General features: G+C 35.0%; 1 protein-coding gene across 14 annotated transcripts in view; it reads left to right on the forward strand.

The window, feature by feature from the left end:
• The window catches only part of LOC124409190 (serine/arginine repetitive matrix protein 2), a 153,875-nt gene extending 145,930 nt beyond the window's left edge, over positions 1-7,945 (forward strand). For 12 of the 14 annotated variants that reach the window (XM_046886628.1, XM_046886627.1, XM_046886634.1 and 9 more), the window contains 2 exons: positions 6,482-7,643; positions 7,895-7,945. In XM_046886628.1, the coding sequence (XP_046742584.1) occupies positions 6,482-7,564 (1,083 nt within the window). In that variant the 3' untranslated portion in view covers positions 7,565-7,643; positions 7,895-7,945. Of the gene's footprint in view, positions 1-2,454; positions 2,508-5,770; positions 5,873-6,481; positions 7,644-7,894 lie in introns of those variants that run through there. The other 2 variants (XM_046886640.1, XM_046886641.1) reach the window with 2 other exon arrangements.
• Positions 7,946-17,679: the final 9,734 nt, after the last annotated feature.

The raw sequence follows: 17,679 nt of genomic DNA on the forward strand, positions 1-17,679 counted from the left end.
ATTTTGCAACAATTTTATAAAGGCTATTTTCGCAGTAATAAAAAATACGAAATTTGTCTCTTTAAAATCATTGAAAGGAAAATTATGAAGATCCAAGTAAAAAAATTATGAGGAAAGTTGGAAAAATTTTCTCACGCATAATTTTTTTCTTATTACATATCCCAAATCTTAAAAATTTTACAATAATATCCATAATCGCAGATTTCATTTCATTTCCGAAGTAGTCCGCCTGAAGCACTGATTGTTTCACCCTGCTTAGCTGTTGATCATATTATAATAAGAAGCCTGAAACAAAGTATTAATAATGGAACCACATTTTCGTTTTGTACATGTGTTCTTTATCTTTGTGAGTACAATACATCAGAATCCATAATTAAACGTTTCTAGTTCCAACAATCGTACACAAGATAAACCTTCGTAATGTAATCATGAGGAGATCCCCGATTATTTTGGCATGATATCTTACTGAATACTACGCGACAATTCTTAACCAAATTATGAACTCAATGTAACACCTGGCATTTACAAATATTACAAATTTCATAAGCTCTTGCTAGTTTCTCGAACGTGTAACTCATAAAATAAATAGTTGAAGGCGAATTTTCCTGTAATGTTTATCATTACAAGCTCAAATCCTTCATGTCGAAAGGGAATGAAGTACAAAAAAGAAGAAATGCTTGGTTTATATTGAAGATACTGTTATTCTATGCAATTAGACAAAGCGTGTAAATTAACTATGGTATGAATAAGCGATGCATATAAAAGCAGAAAGTAAATATCGAACCTCTGCAATCTGTAATGATAATAATTCAATCAGAGTCTAGGATCAGATGTATATGTACACGAATAATTTTTATTAAACATTCGGTTATAATATTTTCATTACAATTCTGATAAAACATTTATTACCTCATACTTGGTTAATTAAAAACAAAACGACGAGTAACTTCATAGCGTATTGATTAATTGAGTTTAATTTTATCCCATGCATTATTCAGCACCTTATCTTATTTAACATAAATAATACATAAATACGAAATCTAATGTAAACCTTTTTAGATGAAATCCCCTGTGATAAAGAATTTTTTATTTTCATTTCCTTCCCCATTAGAATAAATCGCAAAGGTTGGGCACTTTACGCACAGTTATATTATCCGTTACATTGAAATTTAGATTTTAACATTATGTTTTTCTTCAGATCTTATTTAATTATCTGGCTGCCGCTTAGCCCCGCCACTAAATCTATGTAAAGCCTATCCTGAAAATTAGCGTTAAATAAATATGAACCTGCTACCACCTAATTTCTAATCTGCAGCAGATGAACGAACCCTGTAGAATACACAATTGAAATTGAAAATCCAGAAATTACTGACGTTTCATCTACAGGTGACTAATTTCATTCGATGAAGCCGTTCTTGTTTATATTTTTCATTGTAGTATACTTGACTATAGGTCAAGAAGTTATTCACAAATGACACTTGCGATGAACGTTCACACCTTTTCTGCATCAGTTATACTATCTAGGGATTTTTTTTCAAACCTCCACATATCAAAAGAGCATATACAAGACCTTGTTTTTTCATTATTACCCAGTGGAGTTGGTGTCTCGAATTCCTGCAACTTGTGTCTCGGTCAACTTTCCCACCCCCGTACCTCTGACTACCAGTTTCAGTGTTTGCTGTCTCCCTGATAGAATAGACATGTTACGCCTGGCCCAGATAGCAAAATGTCAGAAAATAAAACATATTTCATGTCTCAGAGACATCGTAAAGTCGTGCAAAGTTCTTGGACATCGTACCTGTAACGGGGCCGCTTTTGCTATCTGAAAGCCTACGATTTGACAAAATATTTTATCAATCAAATTCAGTATTATTTGAAATGAACGAACGGTATTCATCGTCAATTATTGTATCAAGTGTTTTGTAACATTGATAAATCTGAATGCAAGAGAGAATATTTTTATCCGAGTACTTATGTATCAAATTTATTGAGAAAACTATTATTTGTTCAGATCAATCAAAGTTGAAAATACATATTCGATTACATTGACAGCGATTTTAAGTAATTGCTAATTACTACGCAGTAACTACGTAGTAGCAAACCGGATGTTTTGTCAAATCAATCTGTGTTAGTTGTGCCCCCCCCCCCCCCGTCCCCCCGCCCCTGGAAATTTAATCTATGTAATACATTCTAAGACCTAATCGTCAGCAGCAGCAAAAACAACAGCAGCAGTGCTTTTGTATATCGCAAAATCACTTTTGCTGATCGTCGATCAGCCTGTACTACAGTATAATATGACAATTATATGATGCAGAGATATAATGAAACAATATTATATATATACATATATCACATTGTTAGAGAAACCTGAACGTGTATAATAATTTAATAAACTCGAATCAATCCAATTATGGCAGACAAACGAGGTACATGAACGTTTGTTAATTTTTGTAGTATGGCTGGATGTGGAGTACTAACTTCAAGGAGGCCATACAGACCAGTCACGAGTAATCTTTAATAATTCATATTAATTTATTATTATTACTCTATACTACTCTTTATATATATTATATATATACTTCTCATCATTCGATATGTCTGATTCATAAATCATATACAAAATCATGATTCATCGTTCGTAAGCTCATATATACAAACCATTCTGGTTAATGGGTTGAATCCAGTTTGCAATTATATATGCTACAGAATTGTCTTCAAAGATTTGAAACATCTTCAATTTCATTACTTCGTCTCAAATTGCAAACAAATATTAGTTGCGCTTGTAGTTGTCTCATTTTTGTTACTTAATAAGAGAAAAAAGAAAAAACTATATCAGTGTCAGCTTTCGTCATTGTTTCCAATGGAAAAAAAAACACAAAATGTATGCTTGAAATACAAATGAACCATAGTCACGATTTCCTTCACCACTAAATAATGCTGTGAATATCATATCAAGTCCGAAATTGAAGTTGGAGTGTCAAAGTAAAAAAATATCAACTTAATTAAGCATCTTCTCCCATTTAACAGAATGATTTGAGTCATTTTTTACAATAAATTGTACATTACACATGCTGCAGTTATTTTCATATCTTTACATTTTTTATTCCTGCTTGTTCCGAAATTTCTTTTCTAAAGGTCTTTATTTTTCTCTCAATTTATCCAATAATCGAATAATTTTTTAACTTTTGTATCAATTAATATCCTCTCGATATCGCTTTGCTACATATATAATATATATATATATATATTTACTGAAAAGTTCGTTTACTGATCACGAGCATTTTAACGTTTCGCTGCAGCGACGAATGTTGCCGTTTTTTAATTAAATCTGTGTAATAACTATAATAATAATATCAAATTGCATAATAGAACAGTCGAACTGTGGAGCTACTTCTCCAATTTACCGATACCATTTGTTAAACGGCAACATTTGTGCTGATTCTTTGGATTCAAAGTTTTTCACCAATGTGTTATAAATAAAATTTCTTAATAAAAATCTTCACTCTATATATATAATCTACTTTCACGCAATACTTTATATATGTTTATATAAGAAAAAGAAACAGTAATTCTATATTCTTTGCCACATCTTCAATTTTTTGCTATCTCTCTTGGTTCGCCTGTTTTCCATGAAAAAAAAAAAAAAAAATTGCATTATCTCTTCCATTTCGCTGTCAACTATTATATCTTGATCAATCGTGCAATTATTCACGTTTTGCAACACTTTTTTACACACATACACACACACCTTATTACTTCTATGATATTAATTTGCTAGTTGGCGATTCTTTACCTAATTTTTATTACCTAACACTGCTATCGATCAACCGAAAATCGGGTCTTTCTGGATTGCAGTTACTGATCGCTGGAACTTGGATAATGAAGTGTGCAGTTCTCTGCACATATCCATTATCCGTTACATCTCTCATAACGTCATAACTTTTAACAATCCAGAAGAACCTCCACCAAATCAGTATACATTATACTATTCTCTTTCACTAAGACACACGCTCCAATCCACTTCTTATAGTAAGGTTCCGGGACGTTAAAGGTTTACATTGGATTTCCCAAATTAATGGCAAAAATCCCATTATTATTATTACATTATCAATTATTATTGATGCGTTTTAACCTGTCATACCGATACTACGTATTCCTCCTTCTCTTCTATCCATTCTGTATCTCTGTGCTCTCATTGACAAACGAAAAAAAAAAAAACAATAATAAGAAAGAATCAAAAAAATTGGCATTATTTAACACCTATTGTACAACCTTCATGATTAATATGAGAGTATCAAATGGGTGGCTAATAGAAATATCGTCGTTTACCATCGGGTAAGCTTTCACGTAGAAAAGTTGACAACGATGATGTTTCTTGCTGTTCACACCCTAATTGTTACAAAAAGAAAACGTATCTAACTATTCTATATTATTATACGAATAAATACTGTAAAGCTGTAGAGTAATAGTATAAATTATTGTGATTAATGATTAATAATTTAATTGATCTTGTAAAGTTTATTCATCGATTGATTTCCCTGTATGATTTTTATTATTTATTTAAGTTTCTTTTATAGCTTCTCATGTCTCTCAGTTACTTCACCATAATCCACTGTCTATAATATATTAATTTACAGTTAGTATGTATGTACTACTATACTGTCACTTAATTTTCCTCGTAACTCGTGTGTATATTTTGCTCTTACGTATAATTACATTTATACCTACCTGTATATTAGTTTGTCAGTTTTCATTTTTGCAGTACATATATATATGTATAAACTTTTTCGTCTTTCGAGTAACTATTGCAAACAACATAAGTAATATTTATTTCACATATGCATATGTACTTATATATCGTAACACTTTCATTTGGATTAATATGTACTATATACTCTTTTTTTTCTCTCTCTAATTCCATAACTACTGCCTTACTATAAGGATTGGACTGAAGGTTTTGTCTATGTATTTTTTGTTGGCAAATTTTTTTTCGAATGTTTTTTTTTTTTTTTTTTTAATTAATTTTCTTCAAATTTCATTCGGTTATTGATGAACTTTGCGCACGTCTGTTACAGCATGTCGTATTTTCAACCTAGATTTAGTATTCTGTATTGTGTTGTGAAAAAGTGATAGAACGTTATTACCTCGGCATGAACGTATAATATAATATCTATCATTCTGTTTTTCAAGCAAATCTTTTGTACCAAAAGCATGTAAGAGTTAATGAGAGGAATATTGTTTTCTTTTTAACAAAGTTTACAGGGTACGTCAATGAAGGCATTTTCAAATATCCAATTTGTCGCACTTTTTGACAATTTCTATCTATTTGTAATTAACAAGTTTCATCTGTCAGACTTCTTTGCTACTAATACAATACGTCTTTTCAAATTCACTTCTTATCTGCTAAAAGTTTTCTTATAAGATCAGCGAGATTATAGTATCCAAATTGTTAACATAATATTATGTCATCTAATCTCTGACCTCGTGTTTTAATTATAGATTGCAGGTCAGGATGAAGACGAATTTAGTAATCTGCTCAGTTGAAAAGATTCAATCCAAGCAAATTTAACGAGTGTGCTAATTACTGTTGTGCGTCTTTCATTAATGCCCTGTAAACGAAAACCCATAATTCCTCACAAAACTACCGACTGACAATATCATAGGGCTGAATTTAATAAGACTGAAAATAGAAAATTTGGGATTTACAATTATATTTTAGAAACGACTTGAGTTATTCTAATTTTGGTTTTTTGGTTTTTCATTTTTTAAGTTGACTAATACCGGACAACAATCGATGCCAAAAGTAAAAGAGCACCATATGAGTACTGACTTGTAACACGCACAACACACAAAACATGATAACGTACCACAGGTAACTATCTAACCGATGTTTTTTTTCCATGCATATCTTTTTTTTAGATTTTTTTTTTCTCATCCTTTTCGATTTAAGCAAACCATTAATTTCACAATTTATCTAATTTCTCTAACTATGCCTCCGTTTTTGATGCATGTGCGTTTGCACACAATTCGTTTTCGCATGGTCATTAAAATGTTGTCATATAACAAAAAAAAAAAAAAAATCCGCGATACATAAAAGGTGTTGTCGATACTTCACTTTGCGGAGCCAAAGATATTTGTGAAACCTATGCTAAAAGTAAAGACTGTACTAATTTTCATATAATATACTCTTTTATTTATCGCAAATACAAATTACCTCAGGGGCAAAATATGTATAATAAAAAAATCTTCAATATCATGTCTTTCGCTAGTTTAAAGTAACAATTAAATCTATCATAGAAGGATAAAATTACAGAAAGATATTATCGATACGTATAACGAACCTGATAAAATGTTGAAATGTTTTGCCTCTAACGATGGTAAATAAAATTGATGAAATAAAATGAAGGCTAATGCAGATTTATCGTTACAACAAGTTTTTGTATGAAAAAATTGGAAAACTTTTTGGATTTTTGTAAAACAGACAACTACCCCTACGCCAGCGGAGCGCACTGTCATGGGGGCAGCGGGCGTCGTCGGGGGAGGGTCCAACGCTCTCGACTCATCCGCCTCCTATCAGCAGCGTCCGGAGAACGCACTCGACGCTCTGCTAGATGAACTCCAGACATTTTCGAGGCCCGCGTCGCAGCTCAGTCAAACGTCCAGCATCGGCTATACCCCAAATTTAACCGATATTGGACGATCGACGAGCCAGATGTCGCAGATGAGCCACACCCCCAGCATGTCGGACATCGGTAGGAAAGGCAGCATAGATTCATCGACGAATTTATCCATCGCTACAACCCCTGGACACACGAGTACCCTCAGGAGGCTGCACTCCTATCCTTCCAGCTCCGACACGGATACTTCTCCACCCATAGCGAGGCTGCAAGTATCCGACAGCTCGATGCCACCCCCACAGAAGCCCCCAGTACCGGAAAGAAACGCCGAATTACTTCAGCTGGCTACAGCGAGACGAGTTCCTCCACCCCCACCGCCGAGGACGAGTTCCAGATCCCCTTTGGCAAGTCCGACGAGTCCTCAACTACCACCGAGAAATCCTACAGGTACATTGCGCAGAGGACGGGGCAACTTGAAGGAAAGCGGGAAACCACCCATGGCGTTGCCCTCGAATGCGAATGAAGTTGAACAGCCTCCGCCAATGGCACCCAACAACATATTATCAGCGAGCAATTCCAGCTCTTGCGAAAGTATTAATTCCCAGGAGGGTCTGCAGAACAAAAAGGGGCGGCAGGAACAGTTGGAACAACGCCATCAAGAGCTCCTTAGAAAACAAAAAGCGCTTCAGGAACAGTACGCCAGGCTCCAACAGCTGCAGAGAAACGCATCAGGATTAACGACGGTCCCACCAGCGCCGCCTGATCTTCTCAAGAAAACTGGCTCTGAAAGTAATCTGTTAGCTAAGATGGGTCTTGGATTAAGCACGGCCAGTTCTGGCTCGCTAACCAGTCTGGCGACCAGACCAGAATTGAGCACCGCTCCGGCACCGAATGCATCTGCCAATCAGACAACAACGAATAAGATTTACGAGACGGACATTCTGTGACCGAGAAATATGATATTACCGTTCGAAAAAAGTCTTGAATGTATATTCTCGGGAGGAGCAGCTGCGAGTTAACGTCGCTACTGGGATTGTCACTTTGCAATGCGTCATCTGGTGGAAAAAAATCAAACTAATGTAACCAGGCTGACAGCTGACCATTAACCGTGTTTTTTCAGCAGGTATATTATTCATTATGTTTCATTAATTTATGTGACACGAGTAATTTGAAAACCCAAGAATTACCATTTGCCTCTATTAAAATGAAATACTTAGGTTATGTGGTGATAAAATGGCGCCGACAACCAGTCTCTGACGTCATGAGGACATTTTTCAATACGAAATAATTCTCTCATCGCGCTGATAATATTGAGTTTATCTCTTAAGGAAAACAACTTTGTAGTGTATGGTTGTCCTTATTTATTTATTTATATAAATTTATATATATATATATATATATATATATGTATTTATGTACACGTACGTGGAATATGTATACGTGTTCTAAATATCGGTTGAAACTATTTCTCAACACTGGGTTCCAAGTGTCTTGAGCGGTGAAATAATGGCAGCGTAATCTGCACTCTTATCTCAGATATTCTTTGACATGGTGATGTGAAATGGTGAAAATTGATAACTTGAACGCTCTGTATCCGTTATCTTCGTCAGGTAACCGTACCGCGGAAGCAATGACTGAATATATTACCGTGCCAAGGTTTTAATTCAGAACACTGTGGTACATGAAGGTAAATTTTCAAATTTATGGAACGATGATTAGTTGATTTTTTACTTACATGTAAATATCTCATGTGCTTATTACGTTGGCATCGCGCTGTTGAGAAATATCGTTGTATGCTGTTCAAACTGACAATGAAGCGTAAAACTTATGTGTGAAAATTCGAGTGGAAATGAATGAGGCAATATTATATTGACAGTTTGGTGAATGCCAAATGATCGATTTGCGATTTTTATTACTAGTATACATATATATAAAACATTGAAATTGTGCACGAGTATTTTAAATATATAAAACGAAATAAGCGTATACATTACAGAGCGATCGAGCTGATATTGCGAAGTATTATTAAAATTGAAAGAGATGACTGGATATTGAGATTCAAGATTTGGAATTGATGCAATGATATATAAATATATACATATATATATTATATTATACATATATAATGAGCCAACACGTTGAAATACGCGATAAAATATTTCCGATATCAAATTGATATTGATGTTAATGATGTAAAACACTCCTCACGTAAATAATAAAAGCACATACGTTATACACAAGAATTCTATAATACCCTAGAAATTAGCAGATCATGCTTGGTAATGAAATTGAAACAAGTTAGAAATATTTAATATACACAGTAATCGTAACTCTAAATAACGAATTTAAAAGAAGAAGAAAAAGAATGAAAAAAAAAAAAACGTAAGGTGTTTAGTGTAAACCATCGCAAAGAGATATTGCTCGGTTTTGGCTGTTATATTATTAGGTACATATAATACAATATATGTCATAAACAGAAAAGAACGTATTTCGTATTAACAAGTTAATTCTTTTAAAAAATTAACCCACATGAGTTCGTAATACCGTGTCTTAATATCAACGAGGATACTTACAAGAATATTTCCCTCCAGACGCTAATGCGAGAATGGACTTACTCTTCACACTGATGCATCAAAAAAAAGATTACACTTTGTTCAGCCTCTAAATGAATAAAAATTGCAACAAATCTCGTAACCGCGTATAATTTTCGTACATTTCTTAATTATGATTTAAGATTAAGGATCGAACATTTACAAGTTGCTAATACTTAATGACTTCATTGTATTTGTTAATGTATAAAAGTAACAACTGCGCAACCTGAGCCGCGAGATAATGAGAAACATTTAAAAGAACAGAAAAAAACTTTGTCTACAGTCAAAATTTAATTTCAACAACAGTCTCACTTGAGTAGGAGTAAAAGAAAAAAAAATATGAGAGAAAAAAACATATACAGATTTTATTAAAAGTTTACAATTATTACTCTATACATTTATTAAAAGTTATTGAAAAAGAAGAAAAAAAATGAAAAGATATTTGATAAAGTAAAACCACTGACTTGAGTAAATTCGAGAGAAGAAAATGAAAGAGAAACGAAAAAAAATTGATCCACGGTTAGGTAATACTTGAAAAAAATATTTATTTAGGTAATAAAAAACAAGTATAGATCAGTGAACTCGCAATAGGCATATATATATATTATATATACCTATAAATCTATACACACCACACTTTCGATGTATCGAAAAGAATTATTTAGCAGTTTTATGAAAAACATATACACTCAATTATATTTCCTGTCATTTGTTAGTCCTATTGTGCCAAGAATATTATTCTATATTACTGTTTTAATTTTGTTCTTTTCTTTATCGAAGGTCTTCTATAGCTGTTATCACAAACTGCTGATTCTTTCGCGATTTTTTTTTTTTTTTATTATGTTATAGAGAAGATAATTATAATAAATTAAGGACAATTAAGATAAATATTATAAATATGATATAAAAACAAATTATACATATATACTTATATAGATTACAATGTCAAAATCGCGACTTTATAATATACATTTACATATTAAAATTGATGACTGAGCGCGCTTTAGGTTTACAAATGCATTTTTCATGTAAATTAAATATATTATTCACTTGTGGTTTATTGATTGTTTTAAAAGACTTACGACTACTACGTGAAAACCGTTGTGGATGCGTCGTTTGAGGAAAATTTTGCCAAACCGAACTTATATTGTATACACACAGATAGTATAAAATCTTTCTCAGCGTTTCTACGGAAAATTATATCAGTAAAATTCACCTGGCCAATTATTACACCTGGAGGTGAAAATCTATCTTACGCAACAGAAGAACTCTGAGAAAGAATGCATCATCAAGGACATCAATTCCAACTATTTAATAACGTTGTCTACACCCAAGTATGTTGGCGATGAGCTTAATTACTAATGCTGTTGGATCTACTCAAAAGGCAATAAAGAAGAAAATTTTCCTAGCTAAGAAATAAATTGGATGAGTAAAGAAAGTGAAAATTTAGCTTTAACTGTACCGTAATATAAAGATAGGCGTTGTCTTCGTTTTAATAACAGTTGTCAAACGTTGAATGGGGCATGGAAATTGTACGAACACGTGGGATAAGTAACTAACAATTTATTCATGATGGTTTTGTCATGGCTAGTAAAGCTTGTAAATACTTTTTAAACAATAATAATATTGTATACGTATAATTTATTTTTTCTTTTCTGTTTCTTTTATATATATATATATATATATATATATGTATATTTTTTTTTTTTTTTTCTTCAATTGCTAGACTTGAGTACCATTTGTCATCCAGCACGTACACTTCTATTACAAACCATGATCGATCACACGATATCTATAATTCATATTGAGTCATCCTGCAAGCGTCAAACAATAAATTGCGTATAATAGGCAAACTGCATTTGCTCAATAAAAGTAACAACCGAAACGCAGCAAGTATTATAATAATATATAATTACCCTACACGTATGTATGATTGAGATCGCTCGTCGAATTTATTGATTATGTATGTTTAATAACGAATTAATATATGTGTGTGTGAACTCTGCAGCGGATTGCCCGGATGAACTTTCGTCATTTCCGGGAATTAAGTATAGTTATACTGTGTATACATCGGAGTTTCACACCGCGAAGTCGCAAGTATCACGTATCATGAATATACAGAATTATTAACTGTCGTTGAATGCACTAATTTGTATTATACATTAATAAAGAAAAAAAAAAGAAAAAAAAAAAAAAACACACACATATGTATATGAATGAAATTTTCATAGAACAATTAATTACTCGTAATTCATTTTTAGCAAAATAAAAGAAAAATTGATTGAAAAAAACGTAAAAAAAACAAACACACACACACACACACACGCAAAAAAAAAACAAAAAAAAAAAACCTGATAAGAAATATATGTAGACAAATTTTTAGCTCAATTCTCAAAGGCCATTTTAATTACATGCAATGAATCGCATGATAATATATATAATCAAGTATACTGATGGTTACAGAATTTAAAAACGTTTTTAGGTAAGAAGTTTAATTCGAATGAAAATTCATATTTTACATTTTTAAACATCCTTTAACGATTTGAAGTATTTGTTGCACCCGTTATTAATTTTTTGCATTTATAATACTATTAGCAATGTTAATCACTTCGATTTCGTTACATGGAATTGTCAAATTATTATACGTACAATACGTATTTGCCATTATAAATCCTGAGCAACGCAAAAGCTCTTGAGCTTAAATGACGATGAATCGAACAAAGGACAGAATCCAAAGCTGTCCAAGTCCCGAGACTTATATTATTTACAATTGATTTGTATTTGACATTGGCAGAACATTGAACTTATTTCCTTTTGAATAATCAAACACCGTCACTGAACTTATAATATCGTATTATACGTATGTACAAGCATAGCAAGATTCATTTGATTTGAAAGGCCTATACCTAATGCACAATAATAATAATTCTTACTTTGAGAATCATAGCTGAACATTTTATGTTTCATGTTTCTATGATCGTTATTCGTCGTTATCACAAATTTCCCTCTGTATCAATCGACGTTCAATCGTTAAGATCGTTGATAACATAATCATCAACTTGAAGAAGTTGACTGCAGTTGTAACAAATATTTATGAACAAATCCGGCGTATTAATATGTATAATATAGGTAATTTGGTTCTCTGTATGAAAATTGTAAAATATTTCAATTTAGAAACTTGTTATTCATTGATATTTACCTTGTACAAAGATAATTTCTGGTGCAGGCCTGTTTGCTCCTCGAAACAGGGCTAATACCCAACCATTATATTTAATTATATTCCGTTTATTTATTGGTAAACAATTTATACAGAGACATCCGGCTATCGGAAGATCAGTGTAGGTATTCACATGAATTTGTGAGTTTCAAGTAATTAGCTAAATATTAATAAGCAATTAAACGTTATGTAATGAACAGAGAAGTTTTTTCTTTCCCCTTATGTTGTTCATATTCGAATTGATTTTTTCTTTCTATCGTATAATTAATAATCATTATATGCATTGTAATTTTTTCCGACTATCATATACGCCAAATATGAATTGACTTGTTACATTTGTAAATGTTTGTAAGTAATATATAATAAAATAATCAAGTAATAACCACTACATTGCATTGTTGATGCGTATCTGTCATCAATACTGAAACACACCTTACATACAACGAATAAAGAAAATCGTGTCATTGTCAATTTAACAATGATGTTCTCATTCCTTCCTTATTGAAGTAAAGTTTCGTTCGTGAATTCCTCTGCTGTTGGTTATAGGCTCTGTTTTATGGATTTTTTGCGTTCCGATTAGTCAAGAACAGGTAGTACAGATCGATTGCCGGACAAGCGATTTTTAACCAAATAAAAAATCAGGCTAACCCTTTTGTATTTTCGGTGAAGATATGGTAGACTTTAAAAAATAATGCAATCAATTCTTTGAGGCACTACTCCGACGTAATTTTGCGAGAGAAATCGATTGGGCGCAGTCCCAATACGCTGCGAGCAACGCATCGAGAGTTACAGCCGAAAAACTGCAGATTTTCATCGTCATTTCTCTCCTGTTGGTCCGACGCTCTTTTTCATGAGTTTTCTGAGTTCCTGGGGGTCCAATTACCCTAGAGATAGTCATACAAATCGATTCCGAAACAAAAAATTTTTAGCTCCGAAAATGACCAAAAAAGTAAGGCTAACCCCTTTGGATTTTTGGCGAAAATTTCGACGATTTCGAAAAGTGCTACAATCAATTCTTTGAGGCACTATTCCGACGTAATTTTGCGAGAGAAATCGATTGAGCGCAGTCCCAATACGCTGCGAGCAACGCATCAAAAGTTACAGCCAAAAAAATGAAGATTTTCATCGTCATTTCTCTCCTGTGGGTCCGACGCTCTTTTTCATGTGTTTTCTGAGTTCCTGGGGGTCCAATTACCCTAGGGATGGTCATACAAATCGATTCCGAAACGAAAAATTTTTGGCTCCGAAAATGACCAAAAAAGTGAGGCTAACCCCTTTGGATTTTTGGCGAAAATTTCGACGATTCCGAAAAGTGCTGCAATCAATTCTTTGAGGCACTAATCCGACGTAATTTTGGGAGAGAAATCGATTGAGCGCAGTCCCAATACGCTGCGAGCAACGCATCAAAAGTTACAGCCAAAAAACTGAAGATTTTCATCGTCATTTCTCTCCTGTGGGTCCGACGCTCTTTTTCATGTGTTTTCTGAGTTCCTGGGGGTCCAATTACCCTAGGGATGGTCATACAAATCGATTCCAAAACGAAAAATTTTTGACTCCGAAAATGACCAAAAAAGTAAGGCTAACCCCTTTGGATTTTTAGCGAAAAGTTCGACGATTCCGAAAAGTGCTGCAATCAATTCTTTGAGGCACTATTCCGACGTAATTTTGCGAGAGAAATCGATTGAGCGCAGTCCCAATACGCTGCGAGCAACGCATCAAAAGTTACAGCTGAAAAACTGAAGATTTTCATCGTCATTTCTCTCCTGTTGGTCCGAAGCTCTTTTTCATGTTTTTTCTGAGTTCCTGGGGGTCCAATAACCCTAGAGATGGTCACACAAATCGATTCCGAGACGAAAAATTTTTGGCTCCGAAAATGACCAAAAAAGTGAGGCTAACCCCTTTGGATTTTTGGCGAAAATTTCGACGATTTCGAAAAGTGCTACAATCAATTCTTTGAGGCACTATTCCGACGTAATTTTGCGAGAGAAATCGATTGAGCGCAGTCCCAATACGCTGCGAGCAACGCATCAAAAGTTACAGCCAAAAAACTGAAGATTTTCATCGTCATTTCTCTCCTGTGGGTCCGACGCTCTTTTTCTTGTTTTTTTTTGAGTTCCTGGGGGTCCAATTACCCTAGAGATGGTCATACAAATCGATTCCAAAACGAAAAATTTTTGGCTCCGAAAATGACCAAAAAAGTAAGGCTAACCCCTTTGGATTTTTGGCGAAAAGTTCGACGATTCCGAAAAGTGCTGCAATCAATTCTTTGAGGCACTATTCCGACGTAATTTTGCGAGAGAAATCGATTGAGCGCAGTCCCAATACGCTGCGAGCAACGCATCAAAAGTTACAGCTGAAAAACTGAAGATTTTCATCGTCATTTCTCTCCTGTTGGTCCGACGCTCTTTTTCATGTTTTTTCTGAGTTCCTGGGGGTCCAATAACCCTAGAGATGGTCACACAAATCGATTCCGAGACGAAAAATTTTTGGCTCCGAAAATGACCAAAAAAGTGAGGCTAACCCCTTTGGATTTTTGGCGAAAATTTCGACGATTTCGAAAAGTGCTACAATCAATTCTTTGAGGCACTATTCCGACGTAATTTTTCGAGAGAAATCGATTGAGCGCAGTCCCAATACGCTGCGAGCAACGCATCAAAAGTTACACCCAAAAAACTGAAAATTTTCATCGTCATTTCTCTCCTGTGGGTCCGACGCTCTTTTTCATGTGTTTTCTGAGTTCCTGGGGGTCCAATTACCCTAGTGATGGTCATACAAATCGATTCCGAGACAGAAAATTTTTGGCTCCGAAAATGACCAAAACAGTAAGGCTAACCCCTTTGGATTTTTGGCGAAAATTTCGACGATTCCGAAAAGTGCTGCAATCAATTCTTTGAGGCACTATTCCGACGTAATTTTGCGAGAGAAATCGATTGAGCGCAGTCCCAATACGCTGCGAGCAACGCATCAAAAGTTACAGCCAAAAAACTGAAGATTTTCATCGTCATTTCTCTCCTGTGGGTCCGACGCTCTTTTTCTTGTTTTTTTTTGAGTTCCTGGGGGTCCAATTACCCTAGAGATGGTCATACAAATCGATTCCGAGACAGAAAATTTTAAGCTCCGAAAATGACCAAAAAAGTGAGGCTAACCCCTTTGGATTTTTGGCGAAAATTTCGACGATTCCGAAAAGTGCTACAATCAATTCTTTGAGGCACTATTCCGACGTAATTTTGCGAGAGAAATCGATTGAGCGCAGTCCCAATACGCTGCGAGCAACGCATCAAAAGTTACAGCTGAAAAACTGAAGATTTTCATCGTCATTTCTCTCCTGTTGGTCCGACGCTCTTTTTCATGTTTTTTCTGAGTTCCTGGGGGTCCAATTACCCTAGGGATGGTCATACAAATCGATTCCGAAACGAAAAATTTTTGGCTCCGAAAATGACCAAAAAAGTGAGGCTAACCCCTTTGGATTTTTGGCGAAAATTTCGACGATTCCGAAAAGTGCTGCAATCAATTCTTTGAGGCACTAATCCGACGTAATTTTGGGAGAGAAATCGATTGAGCGCAGTCCCAATACGCTGCGAGCAACGCATCAAAAGTTACAGCCAAAAAACTGAAGATTTTCATCGTCATTTCTCTCCTGTGGGTCCGACGCTCTTTTTCATGTGTTTTCTGAGTTCCTGGGGGTCCAATTACCCTAGGGATGGTCATACAAATCGATTCCAAAACGAAAAATTTTTGACTCCGAAAATGACCAAAAAAGTAAGGCTAACCCCTTTGGATTTTTAGCGAAAAGTTCGACGATTCCGAAAAGTGCTGCAATCAATTCTTTGAGGCACTATTCCGACGTAATTTTGCGAGAGAAATCGATTGAGCGCAGTCCCAATACGCTGCGAGCAACGCATCAAAAGTTACAGCTGAAAAACTGAAGATTTTCATCGTCATTTCTCTCCTGTTGGTCCGACGCTCTTTTTCATGTTTTTTCTGAGTTCCTGGGGGTCCAATAACCCTAGAGATGGTCACACAAATCGATTCCGAGACGAAAAATTTTTGGCTCCGAAAATGACCAAAAAAGTGAGGCTAACCCCTTTGGATTTTTGGCGAAAATTTCGACGATTTCGAAAAGTGCTACAATCAATTCTTTGAGGCACTATTCCGACGTAATTTTTCGAGAGAAATCGATTGAGCGCAGTCCCAATACGCTGCGAGCAACGCATCAAAAGTTACACCCAAAAAACTGAAAATTTTCATCGTCATTTCTCTCCTGTGGGTCCGACGCTCTTTTTCATGTGTTTTCTGAGTTCCTGGGGGTCCAATTACCCTAGTGATGGTCATACAAATCGATTCCGAGACAGAAAATTTTTGGCTCCGAAAATGACCAAAACAGTAAGGCTAACCCCTTTGGATTTTTGGCGAAAATTTCGACGATTCCGAAAAGTGCTGCAATCAATTCTTTGAGGCACTATTCCGACGTAATTTTGCGAGAGAAATCGATTGAGCGCAGTCCCAATACGCTGCGAGCAACGCATCAAAAGTTACAGCTGAAAAACTGAAGATTTTCATCGTCATTTCTCTCCTGTTGGTCCGACGCTCTTTTTCATGTTTTTTCTGAGTTCCTGGGGGTCCAATTACCCTAGGGATGGTCATACAAATCGATTCCGGAACGAAAAATTTTTGGCTCCGAAAATTACCAAAAAAGTAAGGCTAACCCCTTTGGATTTTTGGCGAAAAGTTCGACGATTCCGAAAAGTGCTGCAATCAATTCTTTGAGGCACTATTCCGACGTAATTTTGCGAGAGAAATCGATTGAGCGCAGTCCCAATACGCTGCGAGCAACGCATCAAAAGTTACAGCTGAAAAACTGAAGATTTTCATCGTCATTTCTCTCCTGTTGGTCCGACGCTCTTTTTCATGTTTTTTCTGAGTTCCTGGGGGTCCAATTACCCTAGGGATGGTCATACAAATCGATTCCGGAACGAAAAATTTTTGGCTCCGAAAATTACCAAAAAAGTAAGGCTAACCCCTTTGGATTTTTGGCGAAAAGTTCGACGATTCCGAAAAGTGCTGCAATCAATTCTTTGAGGCACTATTCCGACGTAATTTTGCGAGAGAAATCGATTGAGCGCAGTCCTAATACGCTGCGAGCAACGCATCAAAAGTTACAGCCGAAAAACTGCAGATTTTCACCGTCATTTCTCTCCTGTTGGTCCGACGCTCTTTTTTATGTGTTTCCTGAGTTCCTGGGGGTCCAATTACC

The sequence above is a fragment of the Diprion similis genome, chromosome 8 (genome assembly GCF_021155765.1).
Source record: "Diprion similis isolate iyDipSimi1 chromosome 8, iyDipSimi1.1, whole genome shotgun sequence".
Classification (NCBI taxonomy): domain Eukaryota; kingdom Metazoa; phylum Arthropoda; class Insecta; order Hymenoptera; family Diprionidae; genus Diprion; species Diprion similis.